The following is a 16,779-nucleotide window of genomic DNA, read 5'->3' as shown; positions in this document are numbered from 1 at the left end:
CGGCGTTGCCAGATTTCGCGAAATTTCCTTGGGTCTACTGAAATTTTATAAAACATTGAATTCAAACATTCTAATTCTATTCATAAGTTTTATCTTCGTGAAGTCTAAGATATTTATTAAAAAAAATATGCATTTTTAACAAATCGCTGTAACTTTTTTGCTATGGAAAATTTTGTATTTTTATGAAAACATTTCCAAAGCACCTTTTTACGTAGAATTTAATGGTTTAAGTATAATTTTTCTAAAATTAATAATTTAAGAATTATCAACAGAAAATTTGATTTTTTATATAGGACACCCTGTATATTTTTAATTTATTGAAAAGAATTTAAAATTACCTTTCCAAAAATATTTGATATTTTGCTCGATTCCCCTTCGAGATATAGAGTATATAAAAATTCGCCCGCTTTAAATAAGTAGGCTTTGAACGGCACCGGCTGTAATGCAAAAAAATTCTAGTTGTGAGCATCAATTAAAACGAAAATAATATTTGCTATGAGAGATGCAGAATTTTATAACAATTTAAAATATATTTAACCAACATCAACACGTTTAAATTATATTTAATAACAATAATAAGTATTTATAATTCTTGTCTAGATGATACGGAAGAATTAGGAACCTTTATTTTTCCGCAAATATATCTATAGGATTAGATCCATGGGCACTAAGTCAGGCGGCCTCGACGGCCAACGGCTGGGATCTTGGTTAGCTATTCAATTATTCTTGAAATTGGCTGCAAGAGTTTGCTGATTCAGCGTTCAGAGGCGGTGCGTCGCCTTGCTGGAAAAATATGTTTTTGAGTTCCATTAAGGGCATATCATCAATAAGGGGTCCAAAGCCTACTAGTTAAAAGTGGCGAACTTTTAAAAATTCTGTATTTCGCAGGGGATTATAACAAAATATCAAGTGTGCTATATTTTTGGAAAGGTAATTTTAAATTCTTTTCAGTTAATTAAAAATATAGAGGGTGTCCCAAATAAAAAAACAATTTTTCTGATGATTACTCTTAAATTATTAATTTTAAAAAAATTATACTTAAACCATTAAATTCTACGTAAAAAGGTGCCTTGGAAATGTTTTCATAGAAATACAAAATTTTCCATAGCAAAAAAGTTACAGCGATTTGTTAAAAATGCACATTTTTAAAAAACACCCCATAACTCCGAAACGGTAACAGATATTGATGTGCGGTTTTCACCATCATATTTTTGATGAAAATTGAGCTCCAGACACCGATATTAGTTTTCGTCTATCTCCTATAGAAAAGCGTGTTTCCATTTAAAGTGTCGACTTTGACCCATCCTGTACAGGGGATTCCATTTAAAAAAATGAAACTTTTATGTGCCACGACTTTATGAACGACCCTGTATACTTAAATTTATTACTCGCTAATAGATATTAAAAAATCCTATAATTTTTGTATTTAACTTTTTGCGGTACCTCCTATATTTCACCTAATCATCGACCCTTTCCATACATAAAAGCGACCCTGTATTTCCCTGCGAATTAGGTTTGTCAAATCTGGCAACACCGCCACCGACGCGCCTCTCGAACTGTCCAGAACCCCGCACCGGCATCGAGCAGGCCGCAGTAAAACAACAGCAGCAACAGCTTTTCCACAACTCGCTCGTCCCGTCCGTTCATTCAGTCCTGCGAGCGCTGTGTTCGCGTGCGCTAGTGCTTCCAGCGACTCCAAACCCCCTGATCGAGTGCGTTCGCGAGTGTGAGCCCGCTACAGCCTGTTGCAGGAAGCAGCGACATGATGAAGACGCGCCAAAGCGCCTCGGCCGAGACGATGCAGGCCCTCATGCTGCAGCCCTACGACGATTCGGGCAACAGCTGCGGCTCTAGCGTGGTGTCGGACTTTGCCGGTACTTCGGAGGATGATTGTGCCATCCAGGTGTCCGATCTGGACACGGAGAGCAACGATGGGAGATCGGAGATGTTGCAGGTGGGTATTCGAGGAGGGCTACGTGACTAGTGACGCGGAGGAGGTTGATCTATGAGTAAAAGGGTTTGGAAGTGAAATGGGGAGTTGTTTTTGGTTGAACCTATACCATATTTAGATGAGTTACCGAAGAATCGTGTGATGTAATCTTGAAATTATTAGATATTTCATGAAATTGATCTTGAAGAAGTTATTGTTGCATGTTTATAAGTCACAAACCTTTCCTTACCATATTTAGGTCATTATTGGACTTGCTATGCGATATTTTTATGAAATAATCATTTTACTCGAGTATGGTCACTGTTTGGCTGTATAATTTTGTAAAAAACAGGGTTTTTCTTATAATTTGTTCATCAATTATGGAAACTTGATAGATTATTTCGGTTGATTCATCCGGAGATGAGTTAGTTTCTTATTGTTTTATCTTTACCATATTTATGTCATTAATTGAACTGCTATGCGGTATTATTATGAAATAATCCTTTTAAACGAGTATGTTCAATGTTCCGCGCTATAATTTTGTAAAAAAGACACTAAATGTATGGTTTTTATAACAATTTGATTATTGGTTATTATAGAAACTTCGTAATTCACTTCTGTTGAAAGATTTTAGAGATATAGTCCTTCGTCTGTACCATATTGAGATGAATTACCGAAAAACCATGTGAAATAATCATGAAATTATTAGATATTCTCTGAAATTGATCTTGAAGAAGATGAATAATAACTGAGTTTAGTTGTTGTTGCATGTTTCAAAGTCATAAACACTTCCTTGCCATATTTAGGCCATTAATGGACTTGCTATGCGATATTTTTATGAAATAATCATTTTACACTGTTTGGCTGTATAATTTTGTAAAAAACATACCCAATGACCGGTTTTTCTTATAATTTGTTCATCATTTATTTCGGAAATTTGATAGATTATTTCGGTTGATTCATCCGGAGATGATTTCGTTTTTTATTGTTTTATCTCTACCATATTTATGTCATTAATTGAATTGCTATGCGGTATTATCACCGTACATAAAACTCAGTTTTAAGGTGGTAATAATACCACCGTACATAAAACTGAGTTTTATGTACGGTGGTATTATTATGAAATAATCCTTTTAAATGATTATGTTCAATGTTTGGCTCTATAATTCTGTAAAAAGACACTAAATGAATGGTTTTTATTAGAATTTGTTTATTGGTTAGTATAGAAACTTCGTAATTCACTTCTGTTGAAAGATGTTAGGGATATAGTCCTTCATCTGTTCCATATTGTGATGAATTACCAAAGAACCATGCGATATAATCTTGAAATTCTTATATATTTCCTGAAATTGATCTTGAAGAAGTTATTGTTGCATGTTTCTAAGTCACACAAACATGCCCCTTACTATATTTAGGTCATTAATAGACTTTCTATGCGATATTATCATGATATAGTCATTTTAAACGTTCATTTTCACTGTACAGCTCCATAATTTCGTAAAAAAACACTAATGTCGAGGTTTTTTATTACAATTTGTTTATTTGATATTATAGAAACTTGAAAGATTATTTCTTTTAATAGGTTATAGAGATAGAAACATTGATCTCGACCATATGTAGCTGTGTTAACTCAAAAATAAGGTGATATCGATGTCTATCAGTTACTTTAACACATTTGTAATAAATGATACTGATTAAAAGTGAAACAACTACTTTGGTTATCAATTTTTACCATATTTAGACTAATTACTAAATAACGATGTGATACAATCATGAAATTACTGTTTTACTGTTTTTATTTTTGAAAAAGAATTGAACACGGAATGGAATAGTTAATATTTACTAATAACTAAAAGTAAAATTAGAGTACAATCGAAAATGCTTCTATATGAATGAACATATAATTATTTTAAGGATTACTAGTATGTTGAAGGTACAAACATACCATATTTAGATAAAAATAATCTTTTGAATAAGCTAATTCTACAAATTCACTGCATATTTCTCAAACATTCATTAAATGGACCAATAATGATAATAACCAATTTTTAGATACACATTACGTATACAAAATACTCCTATACTGAAGAACATACATTTTTTTCACAAGGATTATAGTTTTTTAATCAAAAAGTTATATGATTCTGACTCTGATAAGTCACTGACGTTATCTCTACCATATTTAAACACATTACAGAAAAACTATGTCACATTATTATGAAATATTTATTTCAAAATAATCTTTTTATTCCATCTTTTGGAAAGAAAGACATTTAAATGAATAACTTTAAATTTTTCATAAGAATTATATCTGTGTAGGTTTACATTTTTTTCCTATAAATTAATTACTACTGATAATTTTCTAAATCTCTATAATTTGACAGATTATTAATTTGAGATAATTATTATGAAATATTCATTAGAAAAACGATTTTTCAAATCTGAACAGTATATTTCCTCGAAAAAATACTATAAAGGTCATGAATCTAGCCTAGTTATAAATTTTGATGTGTAAAATACTCCAAGCACTCCAATTTTTGTTATAATTTGTTTGTTGGGTATTACAGAAATCTGGTGACTATGACCTGTAATCTGATAAAGCATGAAGATAATTTTGGTTCATGTTTACTACTATATTTTTGAGTAATAATGTGACATAATTAATAGATGATCAATATTTTTTTACAATTTGGCTTTTCAAATTTTTTCTTAGTTTCTCTAATCAGCTTCACATACCGTATGACCGAAATAAAACGGCGTTCAGTTGGCTTGGAAATGAATATCGATGACATTCCCCATATAATGTTACATATAAAATAACAGCAATCTTCATTTCATAGGCATCGCTGACGCCGTTTTTTCGATCATACGGTACTTGATAGATTAAAAAGACGTTTTATCTGTACTATATTTAGATAAATTAACTATCAATTAAGTGATATTGCTACTTATCGGTACACTTTATCAAAAAGAGAAGCCGATAATATATATTATATTGATAATATTGTGGTCTCTTGCTGTCAGCTTTTGTCCTGCCAATATCAGTGGTCCATCCTTTTTGCCAGGTGTCCTGCTCAATGCCACTTGAGCGATTTGATTCTGTGAATGAAATCTATTACCTGGATCGTATCCACTCTAATTTTTTTCGGTCGTTTTTTAATGATGATGCATATTTTGTTCCACGAGCAAAGTAGTATAGATGTTCCATTGTGATCTTTACAGATCTGTTATAATTCCCTTATTATTTCTAGCTTAAATTTTTCAGTCATATCCTTTTGGAGAAGTCTAATAACTTGGAAAACTAAACCTTCCATATTTCTTTTTGTCAATGGCTTTTCATTACCTAGTACAAAAAAAAAACACACTTGTCAGGCTATTGTACTGACAGAATTTTTTCTACCGTTTCTTCTTTTGATTGACATAATCTGCACATCTCTAGTCTGCCAATCCTATCAACAATTAATGATTCAATTCTAATAAACAGACTAGAGTAAATTTTAGCTAGTGTTCTACTATGAACTATTACGTCTGTCTCTCACCTGGTTGAATTTTGCACCAATCTGAACATTTGTTGCCAACCACTGTGTTGTTGCCATTTTTGTAATTTCTTTGCAGTAACCCAGAAGGGTTCTTGACCTTTTGAGCACTGGATTTAGAGCACGCAAACGATCTCATACTAGTCTAGAATTGACCTCCATGGATCCGAGTGCCGTTAGCTCTGCTTGGCTGCCTGTGAAGATGGCAACTGACCAAATTACTAATCTGTGAAGGGTTATGGTTTCATTCAAAGCACTTAAGATGATACTTAAAAATGGAGTGAACACTCCATTAGCTGGACCAGAACCATTCTGGAAACCAACTCAAAGAGGAACTCAAGAACTTGGAACTTTATAATGGAATTGAGTGCCTCTAGTAACGCTTGGCTTTCTGTGAACTGTGTAATCTTTCCTGCATTATTATTTCTTCCAAACAATAATGGATTGTCGTTATTTCCTCCTGGAAAAACGAAACATCCTTGGATATATTTACTGGGAAAGCTCTCCAGTGTTTTATAGCCTGACCAGTTTCTTATTTCTTCTATAATATTATTTCCTATATTAACTACAACGATTGCATATCTCAATCTGGGCCATATTGTGCCTGTTGTAACGGCACGAACCTTGGTCAGATTTTTTTCCCCTGCCTTCGATACGGCTATTGGCATCGCGGGAAATCGTTGGCCAACACTTCCGAATTTTCGTTTTTTATCTGAATGGATTATTTTTAAACAAACACGTGCCATTCTAAGCTCTCGTGTCGCACTGTCGTCTAAGTTTACGCAATTTTTCGATATATTTATCGTCATGTACGTACGTAATTCTGCGATAAGCCTACTGTGCACTACTGTGTTATAATCGATCGAGTAGTAACGTAAAAAAGTGATGCAGGGATCATTGGCGTAGCATCAGGATCGGGATTTTGAAATATTATTGATTGTAAGAAAAAAAAAAAACGGTTCAAGTTTTTTATTTGAAATAGCTTATAAAAAAAACAACAAAATATCCAGTATATAGAAGCCTCCTCAAACAAAATCATAAAAATTTCTCTGCGGAAATGCATCATTCTCCTTTTTTCCGACTTTAGAATAACTGAAATCAGTTACATGAAAACGTGTTCCTGCTTTACATTCTAAACACTTTTCTTGTGTAGGTATGAACATAACTTAGTAGATACTGTAATTTAGACATCGATACCGTACCGAGAAAAAACGAAAATAAACAAAAATGAGCCAACAAACCAAACCAAATCAAAACAAACCTAAACATAGCAATCAAAACACGCTGTAAGCTTAAACGCGTCTGTTTACGAATTTTAATTGCCGAGTACTTTTCAAATCTTTCTATATTTTACAATATTTTATCAGCAAATGAAGATGGTACACTTCCGCAAGATGTTTTTCTCCTGTTTATGTTTAAAAAAAATTCAATTATTGTGATATATTATTCAAAAATGCTTCCAAATACTAAATAAACAAATATTTCTTACATTAACTGATTTCAAGTAAACGAAACTTGAGCAAAAAAACTACACAACATTGTACTTAAACATATATTACACACAATTGTTGTGTTAGCTAAGTTATTATTCTTCTTCAACTCAGTTTACAATAGAGCCTAGTGACAGCAAATTGTGTCAAAAATATAGTTAGTAGTGCTACATTTTTTAATAATGGTTTGCATTTAAATTTCAACGAGTACAATCTTGAATATTCTCTGACACAAATTGTGAGAATTACCACCACACTTGTTTGCTATTTTCGAATAAAATCCAGCATTTTTACCTATTTTGGAGTTCTATAAATATGAATTTGTCAGTAATTCCCTTTCCTTGTTAAGCCTCCCAAGAACCTCTTCATTGCGTACATGATCTGTCCAGGGTATTTTCAAGAGTCTTCTGTAGATCCACATTTCAAAAGCCTCCAACCGTCTCATGGTGTTTACTTTTAGCGTCCATGCCTCACATCCGTATAAGAGGATTGAGTATACATAATAGTGAACAAAACGCAGACGTAAGTTGATGTTGAGTGATTGCTTACATAATAGGTTTCTCATTTTGTAGCATTTGGTATTTGAACTTATTTTATTAGTATGTTTCTCTTGTTGGTTTTTGCCGTGTTTTAAGGCTAATGGATTTCCTTCCCAAATTATGTCGTCTAGAAGTTCTTGAAGAGCCTCAGGGTTATCAGCGATAATCGCAGTGTCGTCTGCATACCTAAGGTCCTGTATTAAGTCATATATTCTACCCCTGGACATATTATAAAAGGTCTAGAGTCCACTTTACATGCAAAATTATCCGATCATATCGTTTAGGTAGTCGAGGTTATGTTATGAAATAAAATTTAAAAAATATGAGTCACGATAATCAAATAAATTCCTCACAATTAGATAGGGTGTACATACATAAATAATGAATGAAGTATGAGTTAGTGTGGTGGGTGTATAGCAATCAGAAATATTTCACAAGCTGCCACTGATTGTACCGAACGGTTGTGCTCGTGAATTTGAACTTTTGCTACCGCGACAATATAATAAGAGTTAATAATTTTATATTGTTCCATTCATAATTTAATTTTATTAAAATGTGTCGTGTTAATATTATTATTTAGAACATTTTACTAATAATTTTTTATCCAGAAATATTGACTCGTTCACAAGTCATATTTTAGTTTTCCTATACCGGGTGCGTCTCAAAAGTTCCTCACCCCCTATATCTTTTTTATTTTTTCAAATAAAAAATCGAGATTTGGTATGTTAGTATGACAAATTAGGACTGATTGACGTTATCAATTGTTTTTGGTCATTTCTTGATTCACCGGAAATGACAACTTTTGATTTTTAAATGGTCACCTCGGTATTTTGTTACTTTATTCGATAAAAAATGACACTCTGAATAGAATGACATCATATGTCAACTTTTGACATTTTCGAATATGGTTTATTTGAAATTGCAACATGCGGTCCCTAACAACAATTTGACTCGAAATACCAAGTATGTGGTACCAAATTATCCGTAAAAAAATGCCTTTTCCAAATATGAGTCACCCTCGTTCTATTTGAAAACATTAATATATGATTAAAAATACGATTTGGGCATCTTTTAACTGGCCAGGACAAGACACTAAAACATTAGACGATCAAATATATTTTTTCAAGGCTGCTTGATTAAAAATTAGTGTTTTTAATACAGCCATGGCTCTAGATTGAAACTTAAAATACAATTTTGATTTAAGCGAAAATGTCAAAAGTTATCATATGATATGTCATTCTATTCAGTCTCATTTTCTAACGAATAATGTAAAAAAATACCGAGGGTGTCATTTAAAAATCAAAAGTTATAGTCATTTCCGGTGAAATAGGAAGTGGCCGAAAAGAATTGAATTCGTCAATCAATTCTAATTTATGTCATATACTAACATACTAAATCTTGTTCTTTGATTTGAAATAATAAAAAAGTTATAGAGATTATAGGGCCACTTTTGAGACGCACCCGTTATGTTAGTTTTGAGTAAAAGAATTAAAAATATTTTTAGACAATTTTGGTTATATTTATTTCAGAGATTTCTGTTTTTTAGTGACATTGGCATTTTATTGACATTTCCGTTTGTTTTGATCTTTGGTTTTGATAAAGTTTTGATGAATATTGTCTATATGTCATTGTCAACTGGTATACAAAGATAATAAATGTCGATTTTGGCACATTATTAGCAAAAAAAAATTGTGATACATTGCTTTACAGAGAATTGGGAGAGAAGAAATATTCAATAAAATATACTGGGTGTCTTGTATATTTACAGTTTGATTAGACTACTGGGAGTATGACTAAAGGGAGTATGCACCGTATGAGGTAGAAGAACAGGCAGGGTTCCGTACGGGACGATCGTGTATGGACCATATTATATTCACTCTGGTCCATATAAAAAATGAAAAATAAGTGGCAACCAATAGAGATGTACATCTGCTCTTTGTTGACCTCACAAAAGCGTATGACACCGTTCCGATCCAAAAGCTCTGGAAAGTCCTCGAAAAATCCTCTATAAATAACACGGCAGTTAAACAGCTATATAATGAGGCAACATCAACAATAAAACTTATCTGTAGGTTTTCCTGTAACTAAGGGCCTACAACAAGGTTGCTGCCTATCCCCGATGTTATTTAAGATCTATCTGAATGAAACCTTAGAAAATGGAGAAGATCGTGCAGAGGAATGGGAATACCACTTAACGACGAAACAACTCTATACAATCTTCATTTTGCAGACGATCAAGTGGTAGTGGCTCAAGATAAGGAAGACCTACGATTTATGACAACAAGCCTTTTAAGCGAATATGAAAAGTGGGGGTTGTCGGTAAATACGTCGAAGACTAAGTACTTATGTATAGGCCAAGCAACAGAAACTTTACATCTGGATGGAAATATAGAGATAGGGTCATGCAGTAAATACACCTACTTTGGAACTCAGATAGATTATACCGGGCGAACAGAGAGCGAGATCGAGGAAAAAATACTGAAAGGCAAAAAAAGTTATCGGGTGCCTAAACTCAGTATTATGGTCCAAACACATCTCATATGAGAAAAAACACACTATTTATAATTCCATCTTTAAAAGTATAGTTTTATATGGATGTGAAACATGGCAGCTCACTAGTAGCATGGAACAAAGACTATTAGCACTCGAGATGGACTTCTGGCGAAGATCTGCGGGAATATCAAGAATGGAGAGAGTAGCGAATATAAAGATAAGCAAACATAATAAATGAAATAGAGAAAAGACAGCTGGTATGGTATGGGCATGTAGAAAGAATGAGTGTAGAACTACCCTCTGCAAAACCGTCTCAGATCCTAGTTTTTGTCAATTACTTATCTATACAATCTTAACATTTGTCTATTTATGTTATTTATATGAGACCAGGCCAGTTTGAACAACAAAACACTCGATTAAAATGTATTTATAAATCCAAAGCGAAAAAAAATAATTTAGTATTTTTATAAAAGGATTATTGGTCTTTTTAAAGATAGTGAGACTGTTTTTGACGAAAACAAGCAGCCGTACGTAAAGATAAGAAGAGAAAACAATCTGTACCGTAATTATCCCATTGAGTTGGGAGGCAGGAAAGATCGTACACCGCCAGGCGAAAATAGAATGAGATTGAGACGCGCTTAGCAACAAGCGTCCGAAAAAACAATCAGACGACGAGAAATTGTGTCTGGATGTCTCATGAGGGGACCCCTTGGGACTGTGCCAGGGCCCCCTCGTAGTAAACAAAACGCATCGCTTAATGATCGTAACGAAACATCTATATTTTTAACTCAATCATGTTTAAACGACTATTTTTTATAGTGTATTTTATTTCTATACGAGGTTTGATCGCATACAATCTAGTATTAATCTTCTCAATCATTTTTCGGAAGATTTAATAGACTGGTAGCATTTCTTGGACGAAGAGCTGCGTATTTTCGGTAAATCTCAATATAATTCAAATTTGACACTGTAAAGACTCGGTCTATGTTTGTTTTTGTATCGGGTACTTTAACAATCAAAATTGAATCTTTATCTTCTATGTTATCGACCGTCATTAAGTCAAGTTCCTCACGGCGGCAAGCACCAGAAATACCAAGTATTAAAACGACCTAAAAGGAAATCGATGACGATGTTCAGTAATAAAAAAAACATACATTCCAAGCTCACGCTTTTTTTTTCGAAGCAATAATATAATAATAATAATTTTTAGGGATATCCCAATTTTAGTGTTTGTAGAAAAAATGTTGTTTGCAACTCGTGCGCGAACTACTTTGGTGATCTCGAGTAACTTCGCGCACTAGATACAAAAATAGCTATTGTTCAATATAATATTTCAATGAAGACGTTATTGTTGATTTTTTATCGCGCTTTATTGTTGCTTATCGGATGAACGTGGTAGTACCAAGGCCCCCCGTCGTGTTGCGCCCCTGCCGCTCACAACAAAGAACAGGTTACTCTAGAAAGAGAAAGTAAAGCGGGTCGTTCTTAATAGCGCGTTATATAAAACGAACGAACGGCCTTGACTGCTGCAACGCCAGCGGTACTGTTGTGTATAAAGCTATGGTATAAAGGTACCACCGCGAACCTATGTACACACATGGCCAAAAGAATCGAATATCTTGTTTGTAAATAAATTGTTTGAAGAAAAAAATGCACACGTACGTATAACAACGGATAACCTAAATGCTTCCTACAGATTAACATGTTACATACTGCCACTACTCCTTGACGAGTATTTGACACTCATCAGAAGATGGTCACATAAGGCGTTTTCCTGCATGAGCTTTTCAGTGACTGGAAAGCCCGATACGTGATGTTATCTCTCTTCCGCACTTCCGAACATTCAAAAATCTCATTGCTTTCTTGCCTCTTTAGTTTTTGATTCTCGCTGTTAAGCGAGTTTACAATTCTTCTCCATTGCTTTCTATTGTGAGCTGCTTCTTCCCACTCATTCTGCATGTTAATTCCCTTTAAATTTTCGTGGAAAATGTCCTTGTACCTTTTGAGTTACTGTTTGTACTTACCGTCTACAAGCTCACCGTAAACCAGAGATTTTGGTATGCGGTTTTCTTGCATTCTGCAGCAAGAAAGCCCATCCTAAGCGGAATTTTGTAATCATGACTTCAATACTCTCGCAGTTAACTTTTTCAAGGACCGATACGTTTGAGACATGATGGAACCAGTTGATTCTTAAGTGTTGTCTAAGGTATCTCTGTTGCAACTTGTTTAATGCGTTCATGTGTCGGCGGTACGGTACCCAGGTTTTGCTTCCATATCACAGATTATAACACAGATTTATCAGTAAGACGGAGGAGGCATTTGATTAGGTTAAATATCCTATTTAAAGGGACCGAAAACAAAGCGCATGAGTATGATGAATCGCTACAAAAAGGCTGTGCTACAGGTTAAGTTTTATTTCAAGTGGGAACACATTTTTTTACAAAAGGCAACAATGCATTCGAGAAAAAAAACGAAGTCTGACAACGCCATAGCCCTATTAAAGGTTCCAGGTTACGTTGGCGTTTACCAGCAAGATGAACTAAATGCCACATCTGTAAGTTAATCTGTCGTTTTACTATGAATTTGTTTGTCTGGCTCATTCTAGATATTTGTTGGCAACCCACTGTCTTGTGACTATTCTTTTGACTAATTTTGTGATCTAATCTTATTGTATAATACTCTAGGTTATATTATTCACTAGTATCCTTTTCAAAATGACTAATAATAACTTGGAGACTTTACTTCTTTTGTTTGGCAGAGTCTGCTTATGGCTGCGTCTGTAAATTCCATCATCTTTCAACTTTTTTTCACTAAAAAGTTATTTAAAATTGCCCGGAAGATGTCAGGACAAAAGAAAATTTCAAATCAAAATAAAAATATTACTGAACGCAATATTTTTGTCTATATCTGTACGTATATAGTACCCAAGCGAGAGTGGAGTCGATATTTGAATAATAATAATAACAGAGAGTGGTTTTTAGATCCGGAAAAAAATCAATTCAACCAAGAACTGGTTTTGGTAGAAGAAAAACAAACCAAAACAAACAGACTATGGGTATACGTATAGTTCAACCTATTTTCTTAGTACTGCTGTATTTTTAATTAATTTATTTTTTTTACGTTTTTTAACATACGTATTAACATAGTACTTATGTAAGTTGAATTAGTTAGGGCGCCTCTAAGTGTACTTATTTCTCTAGAGTGGGCAATTAAAAAAATATACTTTTATGTTATATACAGTGATTTAGAAAAATTGGTTAAACGCGAGTCGGATTCGGGCACGAAGGGTTCCGTACCATTCATTATCTATACAACATTATACACTATTATATTATTATAAACTTTTTTTCCGATTTAGCTGAAATTTTGAATGCGCGTATAAGTAAATTAAAAAAAATGAAGAAATAAATTACTAAAAATTGTATTAATCAATAATAAATATGTAAAAAGTAAAAATAAATATGTAAAAATTAAAAAAAAACTATTAAAAAAAGTCGCCTTGGCTAGGATTCGAACCTGCCTTACTACGGCTCCAACGTCATAGCAGCGTAAAGTCCCAACGCTTTAACCACGCGGCCACCGAGGACTTGAAAGATTTTATGTAAAATTCTTACTTAAAAGATAATGTTTAGTGAAAGTACTTTTTTATTTATAAACATTTATTTAATTCTGTTTTTAGTATTTGTTCTTATAGCGGCAACATATATACATTATCTGTGAAAATTTCAACTGTCTAGCTATAACCACAGTTTAAAGAATATAAAATATATGCCGAACACAAAACTAAAATAAACTTGGAACGCTGTGTACACGTCGCGCAAGGGATGTAGACTGGCCCAAGTCTACAAGACAGGCGGGGAGCGGCGGGAGGAATTTTGATACGGGCGAAGAGTGGGTCAACTGATATATTTTATATTCTTTAAACTGTGCTATAACGGTTCATAAGATAGACCTTTGTGACAGACGGACGGACGGACAGACGGACAGCGAAGTCTTAGTTAATAGGGTTCCCGTTTTTACTCTTTGGGTACGGAACCCTAAAAATGGAGTTGATTCCCCATCAAAAAATATAGAAAAAGCTCTAGAACTGCGTAGTTTTAAAGGTACAGGGTGTTAAACTTTTTCAGTGGCGTCCCAAGAGACTTTATCGAAAATAATTGGAAAAAATTATTATATTTTTTAAAAAACTAAGCTACGAAAAATACAACCTTTTTTTATCCTGTGCGGTATGTCTATCTTGATCTGTTTCCGAGATAAAAATAAAACTAATTCTTCGCAGGTGACTGACAACATTAAAAAGACCTTTAAAAAATTAAATTTTATTTATTTGCAACTAGTCTAAGAAAATTACAAAAAAATCTCTCTTTTTTTAGCATCCTGTATCTTTAAAACTATGCATTTCCGGGCTCACCTCCTGAAATTTAGCCGTGCATTTTTCAACACCCTGTATAAACGAATTTACAATTCCAGTGTGTAATAATGTTCTATTCTAGATTGCCAAATGGCCATAAAAATATCTGAAATATTCACGTATAAGAAACTAAAATAGAAATTTTTAAAATTGAAGGATACATTCCTATTAAGATATCTTGACGCGGGCAATTAATTTTTATATTGTGCTAATTTCATATAAAGTAATATTTCGTTTTGTAAAATAAGCGAAAGTGACGCTATTAAAATATTTCGATTGCACTAAGAGATTTAAACAATGGTTTTACAACGGAATTGCATTCTTTTAAAACAGGTTGAAATTATTGAGAAAAAATAGTTTTACAGATTATATTATAGTTAAATTCTCAGGACAAATAAGTTTTATAAATGTATTATATAATTCGATGTAATACTAAAAGTTAATTCCTTGTAAATGTCAATCATGGTGTTGCATTCTTAATTTCAAGGTATCTTGTACTATTATTAACATTCTTGGAGTATATGTTTATCAAATTTACTATTTTAGAATGTACAGGGTGGTCGAAATTGGTCTGTCAGAGAAAAGCTATTTCTTGACTAGATAGAGCAAAACCCACATAGATGTCATGGGCTCGAATTACATAACTTTTGTATTTCGCGGAATAATAAAATTCTGTAAAAACGTTCTTAAGGCACTTTTTTAAGCACAATCCAGTGGCGTAGTCACTTTTTTTCTATACTTGCTTTTTTGTCAGAAATAATAAAAAATATAATTTTTTAAATGGAAATCATAGTTGGCTATGAACTTAAAAAATGCTGGCGTTTAACCCTTTCCAACGATATAAAGTTATGTGTATTTATTTCTAAAAATGAGAGAAATATTACGTTTTATATATTTGTGTCGAAGTGGGCCTTGATTTTGTGTTGACCTATAGTTGCCTAATTATTTTTTATCACAATTTAATATTCTATTTTGCATAATTGAAGGCGTATTACCATTTACAATTAAAACGCCAGGGTTACAACTGCACTATTAAATGGAGAATTTAGAGAGAATTGGATTGGAACAAAGGGCCCCATATCTTGGCCCCCATATCTAGGCCTGCTAGGTCCTGTAATTTAACTCCTTTCAACTTTTTTTATCTCTACCTTATCTATAGGGGAAGAACCATTGGGACGAGAGAAGAATTGCAGAAGGCTACTAGGCAAGCTTTTGGACTTATTACTAGTTTGCCTAATAAATCGTTGTAACTCTGTGCGCAAAAGATGTTTATTGTGTATTCAACAAGGAGGTGCTCAGTTTGAACATCTTTAATAATTTTTTTTAGAAAACTATATTTGCCACACAAAAAATACGTTTTTTTAGTCTTGTTCTTTGTTCATTGTATCGATTTCAATTGTAATTACTAATACTAATATAGAATGTTAATTTACCTTTCCAAAAGTCTTTAATTATGCAGATAAATAATAATATTGAAATATTAAATTGTGATAAAAAATAATTAGGCACATAGGTCAACACAAAATAAAAGCCCGCTTCGATATAAAGATAAAAAACCTAATATTTCTCTTATTCTTAGGAATAGATACTCCTAACTTTATATCGTTGAAAAGGGTTAAACGCCAGCATTTTTTTCAGTTCACAGCCAACTATGATTTCCATTTAAAAAAATATATTTTTCATTATTTGTGACAAAATGAGCAAGCATTGAAAAAAACTGACTACGCCACTGGACTGTGCTTAAAAAGTGCCTTAAGTAGGTTTTTACAGAATTTTCTTATTCCGCAAAATAAAAAAGTTATGAGCAATTTTCAAAATGGTAAAAAATTCAAAAATACCCCGTATCTCAGTTGGCAGTGAAAATATCAACAGGCGGTTTACGCCATTAAACGTGTCTCAGAAATCGAGCTCATGACATCTATATCCGTTTTGCTCTATCTAGTCAGGAAATAGGGGTTCTCTGTTAAAACAGACCAATTTCGACCACCCTGTACAACGACAATGTCTTAATTTTTTTCTAAATTATTATTACTTCAAACAGAAAATGTAGAGTTACCAAGAACTATACAGTATTTTAAAAAAAATCAAGTTGAATTATGTACCCTTTCTTCTCTAACTGGTAATCTACGTATAATTATATTAAATAAATAAATAAAACTGTATGCCGTCTGTTTCTAGGAAGACTTAATAATTGCGAAGAGTTATCAGAAACCTGCAATTTTGTTCTCTACAAATAATAGGTTAAAATTCACTGCCAACCGTCTTACATCAAATATTTACAACTCTCTGAACAAGGGGGTGGGTATTATTTAGACTATAAAATGCCTAGACCCTTTTTTTAGAATCTTGACTTCAAAAGGGTACGAAGATTTTTTCCTCA

General features: G+C 33.0%; 1 protein-coding gene across 1 annotated transcript in view; it reads left to right on the top strand.

The window, feature by feature from the left end:
* Positions 1–1,582: 1,582 nt before the first annotated feature.
* LOC115874895 (terminal nucleotidyltransferase 5C) overlaps positions 1,583–16,779 on the top strand; it is a 56,076-nt gene continuing 40,879 nt past the window's right edge. The window contains exon 1 of the mRNA XM_030890196.1: positions 1,583–1,954. Within this exon, the coding sequence (XP_030746056.1) occupies positions 1,763–1,954 (192 nt within the window). The 5' untranslated portion in view covers positions 1,583–1,762. The remainder of the gene's footprint in view (positions 1,955–16,779) is intronic.

The sequence above is a fragment of the Sitophilus oryzae genome, unplaced genomic scaffold, assembly GCF_002938485.1.
Source record: "Sitophilus oryzae breed Bouriz unplaced genomic scaffold, Soryzae_2.0 scaffold_1018_pilon_pilon, whole genome shotgun sequence".
NCBI classification, from domain to species: domain Eukaryota; kingdom Metazoa; phylum Arthropoda; class Insecta; order Coleoptera; family Curculionidae; genus Sitophilus; species Sitophilus oryzae.
This window is presented reverse-complemented; position numbering and strand designations above follow the sequence as displayed.